The sequence below is a fragment of the Triturus cristatus genome, chromosome 1_2, assembly GCF_964204655.1.
Source record: "Triturus cristatus chromosome 1_2, aTriCri1.1, whole genome shotgun sequence".
In the NCBI taxonomy this organism is placed as follows: Eukaryota; Metazoa; Chordata; class Amphibia; order Caudata; family Salamandridae; genus Triturus; species Triturus cristatus.
Window position 1 is genome coordinate 737,322,416 of NC_140580.1, and position 21,069 is coordinate 737,343,484.

General features: G+C 45.1%; 1 protein-coding gene across 2 annotated transcripts in view; it reads right to left on the minus strand.

Moving 5' to 3' along the window:
* Positions 1 to 17,461, minus strand: part of RCC2 (regulator of chromosome condensation 2) — a 115,030-nt gene extending 97,569 nt beyond the window's left edge. Inside the window, exons 1-2 of one of the 2 annotated variants that reach the window (XM_085608651.1) lie at positions 17,242 to 17,461; positions 15,809 to 16,044 (exon numbers count right to left, since the gene is read on the minus strand). In XM_085608651.1, coding sequence (XP_085464777.1) covers positions 15,809 to 16,039 — 231 coding nt within the window. In that variant the 5' untranslated portion in view covers positions 16,040 to 16,044; positions 17,242 to 17,461. Of the gene's footprint in view, positions 1 to 15,808; positions 16,045 to 16,547; positions 16,621 to 17,241 lie in introns of those variants that run through there. The other variant, XM_085608652.1, reaches the window with a different exon arrangement.
* Between the last annotated feature and the right edge of the window lie 3,608 nt (positions 17,462 to 21,069).

Below are 21,069 nucleotides of genomic sequence, written 5' to 3' on the forward strand. Positions count from 1 at the left end.
TCTTGTCTCTTTGTCCTGGCTGAAGGTGACTCGCAGCAATGGACGGGCCTGAATCACATCTGCCGGTCCGGACAGGGGTGATGGCATGCCGGTTGTCGCTTTGGTTGGATCGGCATACGGGGCCCTGGACTGATACACATTTTGTAATTTTGGATGAGTAGTCTTTAATGACCAGTTCTTGTTACATGTCGCTGCGATTTCGCCTCCTGTTTCCTTCTTCTGCCGGGGGGAGGACTTGTGAAGTGCTGAAGTGCTGGGTGTTATTGAATCGGGACCACCGGGTTTACGTGGGTCTTTTGATACTGTACTGTACATGGCGCAGGATGTATGAGCGGCGCGGGAGTCCGGGAGTTCGGCAGTGTGGTGGGCTCCTCCCCGCTTTATGGTCTTTTTTTTTCCCTTTCTTCTTTCCTTAATTCTATATTTCGGGTTCCTATGGGGCGACAGACACGTAGCTAGGGGGGGGGTAGGCCATAGCCTCGGCATGCGTGTAGGGTGGGGGGTCTTCTTCGATACGTTTTTTGTTACTATGGGCCTTCTTTTTCTTTCTTCTGTCCTTTTCCTACGTCTTTTTCTAGGGTCAGTGGGGGGGAATGGTGTTAGGAGGGTAGCGGCTGGGAGGCACATTTCGCTGCGTATCTATATCCTGGTATTATAGTTTCGTGCCGCCATTTTAGATATGTTCACTGTTAGTTGACTCTCCTGTTGGATGTTACCCATTTATTGTATGTTCGTCTGCTCTGTGCACTGATCCGTTCTAGCTCTGTATCTCCTTAACTTTAAAACTTTTTAAAATTAACCTTACTGTCTCCTGCCACTCAATGCACGTGGATTTTGCAACATAGGTCGTATGCTTTTAGGTGCTGCCGTGCCACCGAGTGGACGTGTACTTTGCTATCAAGCATCAGAAGTGTCGAGGCCGGCCGGATGGTTGTAGGCCCGTATTTGTCTTGTACACAGTGCTAAATAAAGGTTTAAAAAAAAAAAAAAAAAAAAAAAAAAAAAAATGAATAAGTCAAAACAATACCCTTTCAGGCTTAGAGTGAGGCACTGTGCTAGACTTGTGCTTTAAGACGGATAGAAAAGCAGACATTTGAGGTGAGCAAATTTAGTGTCGCCGGTGCTCTATACAGGAGCTACTTTCCACCTAAACTTTAGAACTAGACAGAGTTCCAGTTCCCAGCTTCTTTTTTGCACAATTTATTCATCACTAAGCCTTAAAGGGTATTATATATACACACACACGCCCCCTGAACACAGAACGTATGCCACATAAGCCAAAATGCATAGGGTTAGCAACTATTCTTTACACAACAGAAGAGTGCTCTTTCGAATGCTTGAGTTATGTTGCAACAGCTGACCAGAGGGATCTCCATTTCAAAAGCTCTATCCACGGAGCAATCTCAATCCACTTCCATGCCCCATTCTGACAAGGCCTCAAGTTTTTTCATTTCTTGGTACAGCACAATCTACTGACAGATGGGAGAGGGCAGCACAAACATACGCAAGTACCGCAAAAAGTGGAGGGTAAGAAGACAGACCGACTTTGGAGAAAGCTTTTTCACCATGAACACATGCAATAAATCGACACTACAAACAGATAATATTCCATTAAAGCGACTAGTACAGATGTAGCAAGGGCCGACAACAACCCAATATGATACAGGACATGATAGACCCTCACAACATTTGTTCAAAAGAGAAGAAAAAAGACAAACACTTAAAAAGGTTTGAAAAAATAAAGATAGGTGTTTTCTAGGAGCCCATTCCAAATTGAATTATGACAGGAATAAAACTACCAAAAAACAAAGTCAGTAAAGAGAACTCCTTTACGATCTTCTGATGAGAAATAGCTTCTCAGGTTGATAAGGCACTCCCTAAACTATGGAATAAAGAAAGAAATAATAAAAAAAACCAACCCACACACACACACACGCACCATAAAATGGCATGGGAGCGCTGGAGCTACAGGAACAATGGGGAGACAGGAAACAAACTAACCAACCTGACCTACGAAAAGCGGAAAACTAAGATTTGGAAGCCAATCTGCTGTTTAAGCTTGAAAAGGTGTTGTCGAAAACTTGGCTACACGGAAGCTTCTGCAAATCCTGTTTGGGCACAAAAGACTCCAGAGATTTTCTTTTTTATCTCAAAGTCCACCAAAGCTGGAATTATTTAAAGTTTTCCAGACAGTCTACTTAACCTTTTAGAAAAGTAGCATTTACATACTGTTAATACTCATTAGCATAAATGTGCCATGGCACAAAAAAGAAAATGGTATTGTATTACACAATAATAAAAAGAATAAATATACAATCTTTAAAAACGAGATACAATCCTTCCAATCTTTAAACAAACAATTTCAATAATTCACACTGATCTGCCATCGTGGAAAGGCACTAAAGGATACAATAGCAGTCTAGATATATTCTTAATTTAAAAACCATAAGCAGTACATTGGCTCGGGTCAAGCCTGTGACTTCTTGTGACTGCTCAGGCAGCCTGACTTTAACTCGTCACTGCCACCTGTTTCCTGTAAAAGTGCAAGTGCTTTACTGCAGGTTACAATTGAGAACTGGTTAAACAGTGGTCCAAGCCATTTATAGCTAAAGTGCTTAGTTTTTTAGACAGATCCAGTTTTCCGTGTCAGCTGCGGATGCATTCTCGGCAAGTGAGAGCAGGCGCAAGGGGTGGAAGACGCTGCTGCTCCTCGCTGCCCCCCAGCCCTTCGGTTTCCCGGACGGCGTGCAGTGATGCAGAGCTGCAGAGCCGCGGAGCCTTCCCACTAATCCCGCTCTTGGCGGAGGGAGGGGTGTTTCCTGTGGCCCCGTAGCGGCAGTGGAGGAACGCGCCTGGGGGCAGAGTAAGGACTAAGGAGCACAGGCCGCTGAATTGAGCGCTGAATCGAACCAGGTCTTCAGAGGCACAGAGGTTGAAGGCAGTGGAGGAACGTGTCTGGATTGGAGTACGGAGTGCAGGGCCCTGTGAGCTCCGAGAGCACAGAGCACTGAGCGCTCATCTGAACCACGGTCGAGCCCCAGGACTTCAGAGGCATTGGAGAAGTTGAAGGTGAGCTGGGCAGCTTGCAGGAAAGAGAGAGCAGGTCGCGTTCGAGTTGGGTGGGGTGAGAGCAAGTCTGGAGCGCGGACTCTGCTATCAGAGGCCGTAGAGTGTTGTGCCCGGGTGCACCGTGGAAGCGGCCCAACTACGCTGGGTGCAGCTGTGGCCCCCCCAGTGTGCCCTGCTCCTGATCTTGTTTCTGAAACTCCCCACCCTCCCCCACGCAAGCCAGGGGAAAAACATGTACCTGTTGCCCCATATCCCAACCATCAGAGATTGGGCCACAGACAGAGGCCATTGGCGACCTACAGAGGGGTCAGTGTTGCCCTGCATGATTAGATATCCTTGGAGTTGCTCACTGGTGCAGTTGGGGGATATTTTGTGTCGCAATTGGTAAAAAATAAAACTAAGCGTGAGGTTCCTACTTCAGAGGCCATCTAGGCCGCTATTTTGGCCATATCCGCGCGTAGGAGCGCTATTCACTTTCTTCCCCCCACATTGGAGAGCCGGTGAGAGGCTCAGCCACTGACGGATACAGCTACTTGGGCGGTCGGTTACGTCTGCCGCAGCTACTTCCGGCCTCTGTTGCCTTTGAATCCTCATTTCATTCTGTTTGAAGTTGCTCCGAACTTTGTACTACGTACCACGGGGGGGGGGGGGGGGGGGGGGGAGTGTTGGGACGGGACTGCGAGGACCAGCTGCCCTGTAACTTTGTGCAGCTGTGTACCTCTTCCCGCCTTCTGTTCGTACGTACCCAATTGTGAAGGCCCACCACTGTGCGGCCTGGGTCTCTTGTAGCCCATTTGAGCCCGGAGGAGATTGGACCGGGCCCCCTCTCTTTCGCCATCTTGGTAAAATTAATCCTTCTCCAAAAACGTCCTGGAAGTACTGTCTCGTTACCGATTCAGGACTCTTTTTAGAAATTCTTTTTTTTTGTGTGTTTGTTTTTTGAATCATGGCTGGGAAGGAGTGCAGGAACAAAGCTCCTAATGGTAATCTAACGGGCACCCTGGACAATTTAATACTGAGAGCTAACTCTGTGATTGACCAGGGCATTGTTTTGATGGAGCGTAGAGTTTCCCAGGATCTTGCTATGGCCAAAAGGTCTTCAATGGGCCATTATGCAAATGCTCGCACACCAAAGGCCACTAAGGACTTGAACACTGATAACCCTGAAATGTCTGTGTATAACCAATCCTTAGCACAGCATTTGGATGAGTCTTCTCCTCATGGTCATTGGAGTCATTTGAGTCAGCAGGGGCCCCCTGTGACCTTGGGTGATTCTACGCCATCCAAGACTACGGAGAGACCCAATACTCGCCAGCTCTGGGGAAAAGGCACGGGTGTGATATCGAAAAAGTACCACCCCACTGTAGGAGCCAGGAAAGCTAAACCATCTAAACCACCTAAACCATCTAAATGCTGCAGTAACAGCGCACAGTTAACTGGCTCCAAGGATGATGAGGAATCCGGGGCATATGCCATGCCCGATTTACCCCTACAACGAGAAAGTCCTGGGGCAGGCATTGCGCAGGGTCCGGCTGCAACTACGGATGTATCATTACCAGGGGAGGATTCTTTATGTTTGAAAATTTCTGCACTTCTGTGTTTCACTTCGTCTGCTGGAAGAGAGACTTGCTCGCATCGAGAGTCAACTCTCCAAGTTTGAGCATGGTACATTGGGTATCTTGAATAGTATCGTTAATAAAGTACCCGATCGGGGAGATCGAGGTTTAATTAGTGCAACTGAAGGGGAGGCGATGCATGACAAACCAGATAATCGTGCGACTTATCTAATAGATGCTAATTGTGTTGTATCACGGGGGGAGGTGGGGGGGGGGGGGGGGGGGTCGCAGCCCTAAATCTACTGCAAAGCAAACCGGGAGTGGGACCCAGGGCAGATCAGCATTTAGTCCCCAATAGTGCAGGAGTGGTCTATACTGATACGGCTAGACACGATGGGCGGGTACCGATGGATGGGGGCACGATAGAGGAACCCAGAAATTGGCCTAGAATCGATCTACCACCAGAGGTGAGCCCATACTTGGCTATTCTAACTGGGGTCCCTGAAATAAGTGCTTCGAATGTTGAGACCTACAGTTCCTTGAAAAATAAAACCACCCACTGGCTCAATATGTATCGGCCACTCTCCCCTTACATTACAAGTGAAATATCAATGGTTCGAAGGGTGGGATGGGTGGGTCGTACCCCAAAAAATTCAACTGCCGATTGTATATTGGTCAATTTCAGGGACCCACAGACTGCAGACTACATCTGCAACTGGAGTGTATCCAGCCCAGGCACAAAAATCGTAGCTCGCCCCCCTTTCGTTTTTTTACCCCAGCGAACACTTGAGAAAATCTGGATGATGGCTGGTCTTTTGTATCATACCAGCGAGGGGGTAGGGGCGGGAAGGATAGGTATGGCCACAATCTGTCAGCCCAGAGCCTTATCCCTTGTTATAATAGGTTTAGCGGCCTGGATCAGGTTGATTGACTGGACTCAACCGGGCTGGAATCTTCAAGTAAAACCTTAAGCCAGGATGATAATACTGAGGCCATTAAGGTTTCAACGGGAAGCCACTCAGCGCTAGCATTACTAAGAGCTTATCATATGCCACAGGGGAGCAGTACGAGTAGTGATATGCTCGATACAGGGTGGACAGGTTCAGAAATCATCATTATCACTAGAAATCACCGGTGCCGTAAACCCCTTGGGGAGTGATAACATTCCTGTAGTCACGGTACGTCATAATCCTGATAATATGAAGCATATGCTTATTATGTCATGGAACGTGGCGGGTCTCCCAAATAAATTAGCCTGTCCGGAGTGGGGCTCTTTTGTGGATAGGAACGATATATGCTTATTTCAGGAGACTTGGGCTAGGGAGGACCAATGCAGAGTAGGCTTTGCGGCCTTTAACATCGCTGCTCGCTGGGGTGGGAAGGGGCGTTCATCTGGGGGCCTTACAATCTGGGTTGGGCTACATTTAGGCTATAATGGTGTGTCTATCCCGACAAACTCTGTTGACATCCAGTGTGTCCTCCTGACATGGCCAACCTCTTATAAATTTGCAATCGTGAACGTTTACTCCCGCCCGACAAGTGTGGCCAAAGAGTCTAGTACCATTGGGGAGCGGTCAATTTTTCTTGACTCCCTCAGTAATGATACACACTACATGGTGGCTGGTGACTTAAACTGTCACTTTGAGCCCTTGCGAGGGCTGAACGAGGGAGCGCTATCGGGGCGGAGGATGAATATTGGGGAATCCCGCCATGCCAGTCTCCCTATGTAAGGTCCTGGTCCCCACTGTCCATGCAGATCACGACCCTTACACTAAACAACTCAATTAGGGCCTGCAATGGTCGGACGCCATACGATATCCCCTCAAAGAGCACCTTTAATAAGAGAGATCAAGAATCACGATTGGATTATATTATGCTGGAGACACGCCTATGGTCGAAGGTTGTTGACTTTGAGGTGATACCAAGGGCAGAGAGCGACCATAACGCATTGAGTCTGGGGATGGACTTCCCATGCCCAGGGGCTAATGAGTATGAAGCTGCCCCAGATATGGTAGTAGGGTTGATAGCCACCAATAATAGACGTAGGGTCAAGTGGGGGAAATTGGTGGCTTCTCCAGTTGCACTACCTAAATTATATAGTGCAATTTTACCTTTCCTCACGAAGGCCAGTGACATAATGGTTCAGCCTTTGGCACCAGATTTGCATGGAAACATGCTGACCGTGCATCAGGATTTGGTAGACTGTCTATTGGAATTTTTTAACCCGCCCAGACCTTGCAGGAAGAGTAGGGTGCCTGTATCCTCCTGGTATACTGTTTCTTGCAGGAAGGTAAAAACAGAGCTCATGGGGGCTGTAAAAGATGGGAGAGATACACCAAAAATCCGCTCTTTAAGATTATTATATAAAGAAACCATGAATCATGCTAAGAAAGAGTGGGACTTGAAAAGATGGCTTAATCTTTCCTCCTCCCTAGACATGAAAGATGCGCGTAGATTCTGGGCAATAGCCAGTACGGGGTCAGGTGAGCCCAGATCCGCGATTGAACCCAATATTGAGGCAGGGGTCTGGGAACTCTATTTTAAGACCTTATATGCAGCAGCTACAGTTATACACGCTGCCAGTTGCTGAGAATGATGAACTGGAATTTACATCCGAGGAGGTTTACATCGCCATAGGGAAATTGGCTACGGGAAAAGCTCCCGGCTTAGATAAACTCCCCGGCGACCTTTTTAGGGATCAGCCAAGGATATGGGCTCCTTACCTCTGTACCCTATACAATGCAATCTTGGGAGGCATGGAGGTGCTGGGTACCTGGCTGGGAGCAGAGATTATCCCAATTTTTAAGAAGGGCTCTCCTCTGCTCCCAGCCAACTACAGGCCCATCAGCCTCATCGACGTCCCCCCAAAAAATCTTCTCACGATTAATTCTAGATCGTTTGCAGGAGTGGATGGACGAGCACGAGATTCTCACTCCATTTCAGGCCGGATTTAGGAGGAACACATCAACCAAGGACCAGATCTTCCTTTGTATTCTGCTATACTGGAGGACGGTCACAGTAGAGGGTGGCAGACTCTACATGGTGTTTGTGGACCTCTGGTCCGCGTTCGATATGGTTCCTAGGGGGAAACTGTGGGCGGTGCTTTTGGACATGGGAGTCCCACATGCAATATTGGGGTTATTGAGGAGGTTGCATGCACAGAACTTTGCACAGATTAGATGCGGGAGAAATGGGGCGTTGTCCTCCAGGTTTCCAGTTTGCAGGGGGGGTCAGACAGGGCTGTGTTTTGGCACCAACCCTGTTCTGCCTCTATATGAACGATGTAACATCGCACCTGGACGCGGTTCCCAATAACGACGCACCCAGATTGGCAGGCAGGAGGGTGCCGGCGATAATGTTTGTCGATGACACCCTCCTGCCTTCCAATGTCCCCTATGGGGATACAATGCGTATTGAACGGGTTCATGGATTTTTGTCGCTCCCGTGGTCTAGAAATCAACTTAGAAAAAAACAAATTTATGATCTTTAATTCCCCCGGCATCCACCAGCCTAACACCTATCCTGAGCTCGGTAAGATAATTTTATGCAACAGTTATTGGCGCTTCCCCAGAGCACACCCCTCCTACCACTAAGGCTAGATCTAGGATTAAGTCCCATTCAGGATGAGCTAGCCCTAAAACCTCTCAGGTTCTGGCGGAGGCTTTGGATAACTCCTGAACTCCTAAATTACAGGCTTGAATTGAAGGATGTATTGAGCCACAGTAAAGCAGCAAATATACCTTGGCTTGCATTTGTGAAACAGGAACTGGAGAAAATGGGTTTACCTGCTCTGTGGTATGAACCAGAACAGGCGTGTAGGGAGGTTTCAGGTAAATCCCTTACTAAGTCTTTCAGGGTTCACAAACGCAACATATGGCTGCACGATTCACGAGTTGGCATCATGACAAAATTATTTTTAAATAATAAGACTGCTTATGTGTTTGAGGACTTCCTGAATTGTAAGTATCCAGTAGCAGCAAGGAAGCTCTATATTCAATGGAGGTATGGTACACTACCACTAAGGGCCTTTACAAGTAAATGGCCCTCCTCCGTGAATAAAGCTTGCCCAGGCTGTGGTGCCGTCCACGAGGATGAACTCCATATACTCTTTTTGTCCTGCTTATAGTAAAGCCAGGAAGTTCTGGTTAGTACCTTTATGCAAGAACCTGGGCTTTGACAAATGCTCGGTTGCTTTGAGAATTCTCAAGACCGATACTTCAGGGCATATTGTCTTTGCACTATCAAAGTTTCTGATAGCCACGTGGTCCAAGAGATGTTTTATAATGGTGAATAGTAGCCAGGGGTGATTGCTTATTCTTGTTTTTATGGAATTTTATTGTATAATATGAATTGACAATTTTATACTATGTGTTGAAATACCCGTTTTTATTTGTAATCTTTTATGGCTGAAATAATGTCAAAATAAAGATTAAATGAAATGCTTAGTTTTTGGGCAAAACAACAAAATGCATTCACGTTTCCCCGCCTTCTAAACTAATACAATCACAGCAATTAGTCCCAAACAGCAGCAAACTTAGCAGAGTACACTGTGATCAGCAGATTGCCAAGACAAATTTGAGGAACCAAAACACAGCATGTATCAGAGATAATTTCATTCATTACTTGCACACGATTAACATCAGGCGTGAGGAACGGGCCTGTCCAATCCAAAACTTAAATTTCCTTTTTCTGAAAGGGTCTTTTACCAAGACCAACATTGTGTGACCCACCAGAGCAGGGTTGGACCACAGATGGCAGAGATTAATCGCGTTATGACACCTTTTAACATATAGAAGCCAGTGATTATACTGGAGAGTACATGATGCAAGCGCTTCCATAGCCACTCTCAGGTATGATGCCCCATAACGATTATATTTTAGACGAAACAAGCAGAATATCAGTGCTAGGGCAAGGGTATCAGAGACAGCACCAAACCCAGTCCCAGATAATCGGGAATTAGTGGCCTTCCAGGGCCGGATTTAAAAGGGATCACAAGAATTTTTCAAATTTTAAGTCGTATCCCCATAGTTCAGCAGCTTATGTTGCTGCTGACAATATTATAAACTTGTAAGATGATGGGCAGGGAACGGCATCCAGTTTTATGTTTAACCCGCAGGATAGCGTTTGCTTGCCACTGCAGGGTATTGGCTGCCTTTTCAGTATGGTCATTAAAGTTCGGTTTATTATTGAAGCAAATACCCAGTTAGCAATAGCTCTGGACAGTTTTAAGCACCTGGCCTGCTGGCCTCGCTGATCACAATACTGTGTATGACCCTGAAGGGCAACTCCAGAAAAAGAAGCAATGAAGACAGTAGCCGTAATGGAGCATGGTTGAAATAAAACAAAGACGCTGGAGAAATTGGGACACCAACATTGAGATTTACCAGTCAAGGGTACATTTAGAAATGAATGTTACCATTTCGTTTCATTTCTTTTTTGGGCTGTATCAAGACAGCCCATATGTCAGTTGCTTTGAGTAAACAGATACAAGCAGTGGAAAAGTAACTCACCAATTCTCATCCAATCTTGATCAAACTGGACAGCGAGCATTTAGCATTCACGACAGCACCCTCAACAAATAGAAATTGCCCGCAGACATTGGAACTCGTCACCAAATATTAGGCCAACTGTGGCGTGCTCATCTCCGCTGCTCAATGAAGTCTTAATTTTCGGAGACCACCGTCTTAATCCCATAACCAGAAAATGATCCAGGGAGCTAAAATATATTTTCCAAACATAATGAGGTTTCCACCATCAAATGTTCAGTCCCACACCTTTTACCAATCATTTTTCATGGATTCCACTGTGCTGGAGAATATAATGGGCAGTTACCAAGACAAGCTGCGAATTAAAAGCGGACAATACCTAAACATGATCTACTATGGAATGGATCGCACTATGGAATGACTGCCAACTGCAGATTTCCGGACTCCGATTCAGAAGCAGACTAACACAACTAAGGGAAAACAGATTTTGTACAGAGCCCTGGGCACCCAGTCCGTTTCACTTAACTAGCTCCTAACTATGAGAGGGCCCACCCTCTTCATAACACAAAAGGCCTGGAAGGCCACAGAAAATCAAAACCCCCAAATCCAAGCGGTAGCAAAACGCATGATGTACAATTTCTGTCTTGTTTATGGGGTAACTGTCCCTTTTGCAAGCGCAGAATGACTGTGCCTTACAGACAAAAATTATCTATCCATCTTTACTACAGTCAGCTATTTTAGTACACATTCTTTAAGCGATATTGAAACAATAGTCCACAACCGACTTACTTTGACAACCACACTGAAGAATCTTTACTGCCCCCTCAAACACCACTAACTTTGTATCTCTCCCCATTACATAAAGCACTTAACTGTGCAGCGCGAGAAGCATAAACATAAAATGACATTATAAATACAATTTTATGTTTCTGCTTCTTGCACTCCGAGAAAGCAGAAGGGTTTGGTTGGGGGCAGGCGGCCCTGCTCTAGGGCAGGGGATAAGAGGGGCTTGCCCACTGAGGGCGCGGACTAGTCGGCCCCTAGGCCGACAAAACCAGTCATACTCCGTCTGCCTTTTCTCCAAGAAGGCTGCATTCAGCCTACATGGAAAAATGGCCTCCCAATAGACGCCTGTGTGGTCAGTGTTCCAACCAATCACAACACTGCCATTGCAGCGTTATTGGCTGAGGGGAAGGGAGGCTACCTGCTTCCTGCGAGGAGCAGAGAAGGAGAGAGCACGGGGAACTGGGCCGGCGAAGGCAAGTTAACTTTTTTTCTTTTTTAAATTAAACCTCCCCCCTTTCTGGCAGGGGCAGAAGCGATGCCAATTCTCCTACTGTATTGTGGGTGCCTTGGATGGGCACCAGGGAACCCTCCTTTAAAAGGTTTGGGCCCCAGAAGATAGGGCTCACGGGGACGAAATCGGCCATAGGAAGGGAGGGGGGGGGGGGGGGGGGCCTGTGTGCCCACTCCCCCAAATAAATGATGCGGGGCCCCAGGGGATGGGATCCTTGAAGCATATTTTGGTCCCTGGAGGGGTCCTGTGCCTTCCTCCCCTTGAGAGTGAAGCAAGGGCGGATATGGGGAAGGGGGGGCATGTTCCCCCCCTCCCCTGCAAAGGAGGGGTCATGGGGCATTGGGTTCCCAGGGATTAATTCAGGGAAGGAAGTCATGCGCCCCCATATATTAAAAAAATTAAAAGAGGATGAAAGAAGGCCGCCTGGGCATGCTGCCAACCCACCACCATGGGTTGGATTTACGCATCGTAATTAAATATTACTTTGTTATTTAAAAAAAAAAAAAAAAAAAAAAAAAACCCACGGGGGTTAAATTAAGATTATAGTAAAACAGAAAATCACCAGTTATAGTTAGCAGCACCAACTATAACTTGCACCCCTGCCATGCACTGCCTATGACCTAACATATTCCAACAATCAGGACATGTTCCTTGACATTACTGATAACATCATCCAATGAGTCTACTAGCTTGTTTTATAGTTTACATAGTGGTGGGTAACTACCATATTACTTTGCTTCCACATTTAGTACAGCCTGGGTCCACAAAAGACAGGTGCTCCTAATACACCATAGGTGTGCAGATCAATGGAACATGCTAAAAATCTTTGCATTCAAGAGTAACTAGGTGTGCAGTTGACTTGTGTTGTTCTTGTTCCACACATGATTTTGGATCTGCAGAAAACATTTCCAACAGAAGAAAGATTCTATGTAGTAGATACTAACTTTTGTCATCAGCCTTGAGTTCTACAGAATTGTGTCTGCATGACAATTTCTACATAACAGAAGAATGTACTTGTTTTGCTTCAGACGATGGGCTATTTTGCTTCAGAAGATGGGCTATCTGTAAAGTTTACCAGTGAGAAGGGTGCAGGTAGTATGATCTTTAGCACCTTCGACATTGTTTATTTTAAGCTAATAGTGTTGTTTTGCCAACTGTTGCATTGAGTGTAAATTGTTCCTAGTAGGTTTTTTTTTTTATTCTCTTTGGTATTTCTCATGAGAGTTGAACTGTTAGCAAACAGTGCAGTATAGAGTAGACTCTCCATAGAGAAAACACTGTTCACAGTACCCAGTTCTCTACCGATGTGAACTTCAGTCACCGAACCTACATAGAAACATGATATCAACTTCATGTTTCTATGTAGGTTCGGAGTGTCGGGGGTTTGATACAGATAAAAGCTGTCCATAGTAGGGCATTTGTTTTGGCACGGACATTCGCTATTTTTAGGAACTTGCCTTTCGGTGAACAATTGTATGTCGATTGAACACTGTATTCAATGAGTTTCACATATCTCTGGAGTTAATTTTCAATGTCAACTATGCAACCTGAAATGTGGGCTGTAGGGGCAATGTTGCACATAATGTGCGCTTTCTACACCACAGGGAGTTGCATCAGTGATGGCACAAATCATGATTTATTTTGTATTTTCATGGCTCTAGTGCCATAGTAATTTATAGAGCAATATGCGGGAAAAGGAAGCTTAGATGATGTCAGAACATGTCATGAGTGATGTAATATGTGAGGTCATAAGAGGTGCACGACGACGGCGCAAGTTATAGTTAGCGCTGCTATTACTGGGGAATATGTTGGTTTTTTTTTTTAGTTCAAAACAACGTAATTGACAGTCACCTAAACTGGAACGTTCCTATAACCCTTCTTTTTTTCCCCAGTTAATGGGAGTGTAAGATAAAGAGAAAAAAAGAGCAAACCTTTTTCCCATGGAATATGTGTGTAAGAGATATTATAAGAAATTAGGTTTGTCCAACTGCAGACCAAATTAGAGGCCAAATTCTTAAAGTCACGAAAGTGTTACCCCCGCTACAGGTCCATTCGCAGAATTAGGCATTATAACCATACAACCTAGACAAAATGTATGACTTGCATTTTCACATGGCCTACTATGCAGACGTATATTTACTCGAAAAAATCTGCTGAACGTTTGCAAGTTCACTTCCCATAAAACCCCTTTTCCCTCCCCTAGAAAAGGTTTTAATTCTGCCTTTGTTGGGAGTAAATTTCCAGCCTTTCCCACAGTGGGAATACATTAGAGAAGAATTGGTGAAAACAGTAAACATGCAAGTTCGTAGGTGTGTATAGACTCAATGGACATTCCAATCCTAAACCTACCACTACTTCTAGCACCAGTATGTAGAATTGCAGAAAGGTGGCAAAATCAGGGCGTTACTAAAATCCAAACCATGATATAATAAGTAATGGCACAATCAGAGGTGCTATTATCCTAGCTTAGATATGAGGATACTGAAATAATTTGTAGCTGGGTCTTGTATCTTTGCCATAGCTCACAAAAACAAAAAGGTGCTTAGGGTAAAGTACATTCTTGTGAATTTTAAGATTAACCTGAAATTTGATGTTAACGTATTCTTTAGTCTTCATACAGTACCTCTAGCTACTGTACATTTTTTTGTCAGGGATCACCAATATCAACATTTATCATGGATGGTCTAGTAGGGGTTAGGTCCCGATTTGAAACGTATCCGTAAGGTCCATATGAAGTTTACATTACAACACAATTATTAAGAGTCAGTCAGGTGCGTTTCTGCTAGATTCTAAAACGCAAATGCCAACTTTAGGAGCAACAGGTGTCCGATACAAGTTCCAGTCAGAGGAGTACCAGGTCTCAGAACAGTGTTTTAATGTGTAATTTGGACTGCAGCCTAAGGAAAAGCAAATAAATGCATGAAACGGGGAAAAAAGGTTGAAGCTAGGTTGGCTCTACGCGTTAGGTGGCAAAAAGGGGTGGGGGGGTTTCAAGGTTTAGTTAGACGTTCGGTTATTTACAGTTTCAAAACATGCAGTCATAGGATGTAGGGTTAATGGTAAGTTGGTAATGTCGAAATGCAATACATTGTAATCTGTTAATTTGTTAGGTGGGGACAGAATGGTAAGTTTAATGGATGTATAACGAGGTTTTAGTTTTGTAGTTTTGCATCTGTGCAGCCCAAATATAGCCTAAAGGCTATTTAGTAGGCTGCTTTTGGGCCTCCTGCCACCATTTTAGTTTTTTTGTGACCTGGTGGCAGGAAGAGGGTAGCAATTTTGTGAGCCCCCCCTCTCGTACCTTTATATACATTGTTGGGGGGCATAGGGTTTTCTGTAGGTGTTACTACTCATGGGGCATTTGGTTGAAACAGGTACAAGGGAGTAAGTTGCAGGCAGGCAACGCCCATTAGGCTCAAAGGGAGTCAGACCACCCCCCCGCCCGCGTGTGTCAGCCCAGGCCAAGACGGCTTCCTGGGCGCGCGCAAACACACGCAGTTTTTGAGCTGTTATGGACTGACGTCCGTCTTACTGCAACCGCACCAGACTACTTCACAGGTCTTTAAAAGACCATTTACTTTTTAACAAGGCTTTGTTGTTCTTTCACTCCTTCTTAGAGCCCCTGCATCTTCACTCTGCCAATTGTTGGAAGAATAACCCCGCCCCTCCGAAATTTGAGTCTAGTTGCACCTCTGGTAAGTTGTCACTTGGATAAGGTGCTTAGCAGGGCATATAAAGTTTGCCAGGAGTTGGCAGAAGTTTGGTTGGAGTGGACAGCTAGTGAGCCATGTGCAATGAAAGGGTTGGCAGGTAGTTCAAGGTTGTTTGGTTATTTACAGTTTCATACATACAGTCATAGGATGTTGGGTTAATAGAAAGTCGATAATGTTGAAATGCAATAAGCTGTAATGTGTAAATTTGCGGGATGGGCCAAAATGGTAAGTTTAATAGATGTATAGCGAGGTTTTATAAGGCAGTTAAAAGGATATTTTGTTGTGATGTGGACCCGTTTCAATAAAGCAACTTTTTCCACACAAAGTAAGTGGTTAGCATATTGGCCGCACCACTCACTCCCAAAGAGCAAGCACATCAATAATATAAGATATCGATACTGCGCGGTTTACGGAATAGCAATTTCTTTTTAACATGAGCAATTTGCCGAGAAACAGCAAATCAGCATTTTCCGTTTTGAAGCCAACATTGTTTTACGGCAGGAATTTCAATCAATTTTGAAAACAGGCAGTCTGAAGTCTGCACTACTCTGACAGGAGGGGTGTTCCGTATTTCTGGCACGTGTTGCTGCCCGTGGCACCCGGCCAGCGAGCTCCGAGGGGTGCAACCTCCGGGTTTCAAAGCGGGAAACCCAGTCGCCCCTTCCCTCCTCCCCACCCCGTCCTTACTATCTTCTCCTTGCTGTGCTCGGGCTCGATGACGATGACTGAAGCTTGGGCCTTGCCCGGCCCCTTCTTGTTGGTATAGGCCGAGAAGCCGCCGTCCATCCCCATGCTCCCGTCAAGATCGTCTTCGTCACTGCTGCCAGTATCCCGGGCTCGCTTTCTACCCGAGGCCCCTGATCTCTTGCGGCCTCCGGTCTTGGCACCGCCGTTCCCCACGCCTGCCTTTCTCGGCATGGTTTCTGCCAAAGAGGAAAACTTGATTACATACATGCACGTAACACAATTGACCATCGACCGTACGAGAAATGAAAATAAAAAGAATCATACGAGAAAAAAAAAAAAGACAATACTCATACTTCCCCGCCATGTGCTTTTTGAGAGGTTTAGCTTCTGTTTCGAGGTTCAAAAATGTATTTGCCCCCTCCCCCTCAAGCGCCGCAATAAGTTTTGAAATATCATCCCCTCTGAAAAGAAGCATAAAGTGTCCAAGCGGCATTAAAACTACTACACCACACTTTCAAACGTGTCTTACTTAATTCATTCTACTCCACAAAAAGTGGATATTCGGGAACAAGTTGTTATGTATATCTAGCTGTATACTAAGCTATAAGTTACTTTTGCGTATTGACTTCTAAGATTTTAAAACTAAAACTGTTTCCCTGAAGAGCTAGTCGTCTGTTAATACATGCATTTATATACTTTATATAATACTCCGCACGTAAAAGAAAAACATAGGTAGGACCTTGGGTCGTTTCTTTGTTCCCTCGCCTTTAATCCCCCTCCTTCTGAGTCCGGACTCCATTTCCCTGTTTTCCTGGCACTCCTCCTCATCCTTTCTACAAAATAGCATTTCGCAAACAATGGGCTCTCTGTGTCCCAAGAAAACCACGTGGACGCCTCTCTTCTACATTCATCACAACCCTTTCACCTCGAACATTAATTCTTCCCAAAATAGCACTTTTACGCGTACAGCGCTTCTTTAAGGATCGGCCAAAACAAAGTCAACTATAAAAAAAATAAAAACAAAAATGTGTGTGTGTGGGGGGGGGGGGGGCGGGGAAGAGAGAGATCTAAAAGTTCATTTTCTTCTAAGAGTTTTACTTGTCCACTCACCCTCACCAAAAATGCCACCCCACACGAAAGGCAGCAAGCTTAACACACACATACGTCAAATAATATATACTTCGGGAAATATATATATTTTTAAAACAAGAACGAGCAACACGGAACTCGCTTTAACTTATATTTATCAAACCCAATTTACCAATGGGAAACTCAAAGTAGATTCTTCGTATGATCGTTCTTTTAAAACAGATCTTTCTTTTGAACCTTGCCTCTCTCTCTCTCTCTCTCTCTCTCTCTCTCTCTCTATACTAACGAAACAGACGACGAACAACAATTCATTGAAATCAAGCGTTTCAAATACAAGTAAATACCTGCAGCAGGACGAAGAAGTTCAAATCCTGAAAGGGGAAAGTGTTTCTGCTTCCTTGTTCCTTCGGGGGGGCTGTGCTTTCTTCTTCCTGAGTGGGATCCGTGACGCTGCTTCTAGGGGAGCCGGCTGTGCAAGTGCAATTCAGGGGAAAACACAAACACATGTAAGAAGAGCAGGGAAGGAAAGAGGACACGCGAACCAGGAAACAAGAAAAAAACACCATGGGCTAGCCCTGCTCATCACCCACAGCACCATCTCCAGGAGCGGATGACCCGTGCATGCAACATGCACTGGAGATTTAAAAAAAAAAAAAAACGGTTTGATTTTATCTGGCTAACATTCAGAAAGGCAATTGAAAATACATATTTATCTTTTTGACTGTGACTCTAAAATCAATGTAATTTAGCTCCCTCTTTTTGGCCATTTTTTTTAGCGTGCCTGAGATAAATAAGGGACAAGTATGAAATCAATTATACTTTTAGTGTACATCCCTGTTCAAGGTCATTTTGAGCAGAGTGCCACTGCAATCAATGTCACGCTTGTAATTGTAAATGGTAGTTATATAGCGCCTACAGGGGCTTTAAGTGAGCCCCAGGAGTTCTTAAAAGCAGGTGCCAAGACAGGTTCCTATCGGGCTTTCCAATTCTGCCCTCACCCTCAGGTTGGACAAGAAAATGTTACCTCTGCAGCCGTACCACTGCCCAAAAACTGATGTAACTTCAAAGAGACTCGTTTTAGTTCTTTCAAAGTCTCATCATTTAAGAACTGAAGCATTTTCAATATTATATACAACAAAGCCATAGTAGTTGCTTATTTATTATATGCAACTAACAACCATTGACAAAGCCAATAGCCCTGGCTTGTTGTAGGTGTAAAGTTACACGTTGTATTATATATTTGGATGCAATGAAAGAAGCAAAAAAATACCAGTGGGGCGACACACTTTGCTAAACACAGATTTTTAGCTTATGTGTTTTTAAGCCACACCCTAAATTACATCGCCACGCCCCTTTAAGAAACGCCTCAGTTTTTTCATACCACTTAAAGTCCTGTCGCTCACTACTTTTGATGAGGTGTTGAAGCGCTTTGCTGCAAGTCACATGCTACTCCGGAACCCAAGATTAGAGGGTATGGGAATAGAAAAATCCTCTGCATGGTAAAAGACATGTAACTCTGCCCGAAGTGCCCAACTGTACTGTTTGTCTGATCCCTAATACTGAGTTTTGTTGTCAAAGACAAACACGGATCATGCATGTGCGCCATGACATAGGACTCTCCAGAGTCGGGCTGGCCTATCATACATGCCTAAATTTGCAATGGAGAAAGAGGGAGGTTTTAAAAAATAAATCGGGGGAATTCATTTTCTCAACTGACGTGCATTGAAATAGGGGTAATTTCAGGTGGGAAAAAGCTATAATAAAGGCATTTTTGGCTTTAAAAATTGGGAGTCTCCCACATGAATCGGATGTGTTGGATGTGTTGGCATGTCTGCTATAGACGGATTTATACTGCAGGCACTCAGGCATTGGCCGATGTGCCGGTGTCTCAGTTCCCTCTATGGGCTTTTTCTTTTTCCTTTCCCAGTCCATAAAGTGCACTGGACAGGAAGAGTAAAGCAGCCTCGCTGGGCAGCCATGTGATTTGGCCGTGCTGTGATTATCAGCTGTGGTCTCTCCTTTACCCCCTGCCCTACAAAGCAATCACGCTGATGGGGGGCTGGGGAGTGGGTGATTGTAAGCCAGAAACACCCTCCCTGGGGGACAGGTGTTTCAACGCAGCCCAGAAACAGTGTTTGCATTTGACACCTCACCCATATCTCTTCTCATTCCGGGCATAGTGGGCGAGGAAGAATTGGTCTCGCTGTGGGGGCCAGGTGATGTTGTGAACTCACACCTTCTTCATCTCAGCCCCCCCACCCCCATGGATGGCCCAGCAGCTGTGTTTTGTGCTTTATCCCCCCCCCTGCCAGGCCATTGCGCTGAGGCTGTGGAGGGCTGGGGAGGTCTGAGTAATTTAATAAAAGCAGGGGCCACGCTGTTGTTCGGGTGCTCCTGCCCTGGAGGACTGGATAATAATTTTGTAATAGAAGGGGCCTTGCTGTTTTTCAGTTGCTCGGCTTGTAGGCCACTGTCACCTTGGCCCCGGTGTCCTTCCCGAGATCAATATCCTCCGACTTTAATGCCTTGTGTGCACATAGGCATATGTGGCCTGACAACCAGAGTTGCAGAGATGGGGAATCAGGTTTGAGTCCCAGTGTCTGCTCAATATCCTGGGATTCTGAGCAGATCACTTCATCTCCCAGGCCCATAAATAAAAAATCTGACCTTGTGTGCTGTAATTGGTGGTCATGAATAGCGCTCAAATAGCCTTTGTCTTGGGCTGAATACACACTACATAAAACTGTCAAAAGGAAAAACAACAATAAAAAATAACCATTTGTTCATGCTTTATTATACTACAAAGGGAACATGATGATTGAAGAGGAGGCTTTATAAAAACATGTTCGTATTTTTTAACACAGTTTTTCTGATGCAAAATTTCCATTTAATTTCCCTTAGTGCCTCACTGTCTGGTTTTCTTATGTTGTGGAGGCTGCGCTCTGACACTTAAGTAATTCCGTACATCTTGTCGGGTGCACCATTCTACTTCTATGCTCTTTTTGTTATTCTTGGAGAGTTTAAGCTTGCAGTAAGATAACATTTCATTACATTCACTATCTTATCTAGAAGTTGCAGCAGGAGGTCAAAGTGAAGACCGTCCCAGCCCTCAGGTGCACAGACTACCTGCTTCAACAGGCTGCTGCTTCAGTCTACATCTTCATCTCTTTAGGTCCCAACCTTTTCCTATCCTTCCCAGGAGGAATGAATCTATGCCTAGGCCTTCAGTGACCCAGTCCAGCTTCCAAGGATTAGGAAGGAGACAGCCTCCCATACAGAACTACAGAGTGTTCACCCAGCCTTTACTGTTTGGTTAGTCTTCTAACCAGATGCAGCACAAGGCAAAGCTCCATCTCAAGAGGGTCATCTAATCCCCTTGGCACCCCACTCTCCACAGGGCTGACCAAAGTAGGCTGAGTAAAGCAGTACTCAAAGCCACATCTAGTTCTCTTCAATCGTGGTCCCACCACATCCAGAAAATCCTGCCCTAGGCTCAGTGCAGTAGGTCTGCCCCAAAGCTTTACAGACTTCCAGCACCCAGAAATGCAATGTGTTGCTAGCCGATCTCTTCCTCTGTAGTAAGAAGGAACAGGTAGGAACCATTTTTAGATATTTTTTTAACCATTGGTTTGCACAATTAACTGATTCATTTGTGTGTCAGGTAACATTTTAGCTCTATTTTAAAGGCCTCATCCAAAATGCAGACGTGGGGCATATTTCTCTATATGCCAGGAATATTAATTAGTGAGTTTTGGTTAGTTTTTGGCTGTAGTTTGTAGGTCATTTTGACTGGACTCTGTTTTAGTTTCTATGCCTGAATGTGGCAACATGTGTGTGTGTTGATTCTAGGATATGTCTAAGACTTTGTGTAATGTGCTTTCTCAAAAGAGAACTGTTTGAGCATCATTCTAAGCCAGGCCCTGCTCGAGGCCTAAGCAAAATTTGCAAACTTGATGCTTCTTTCTCTGTGCAGAAGGATTCACTTTTCTATTTCTAGCATGTTGAGACTATATGTCCTTTATGCAGATTTTCTATAATTGTCATGGTTATTGCCATTCAAAGGGGAGCTTTGCTGAAACGTAATTGCCTCGGATCTATTTAAGAGCTTAGGCCCTGTTATGCCCAAACACGTGGCTCTACTCTGCCTGCGAGAGGAGGGCCATTTGGCAACT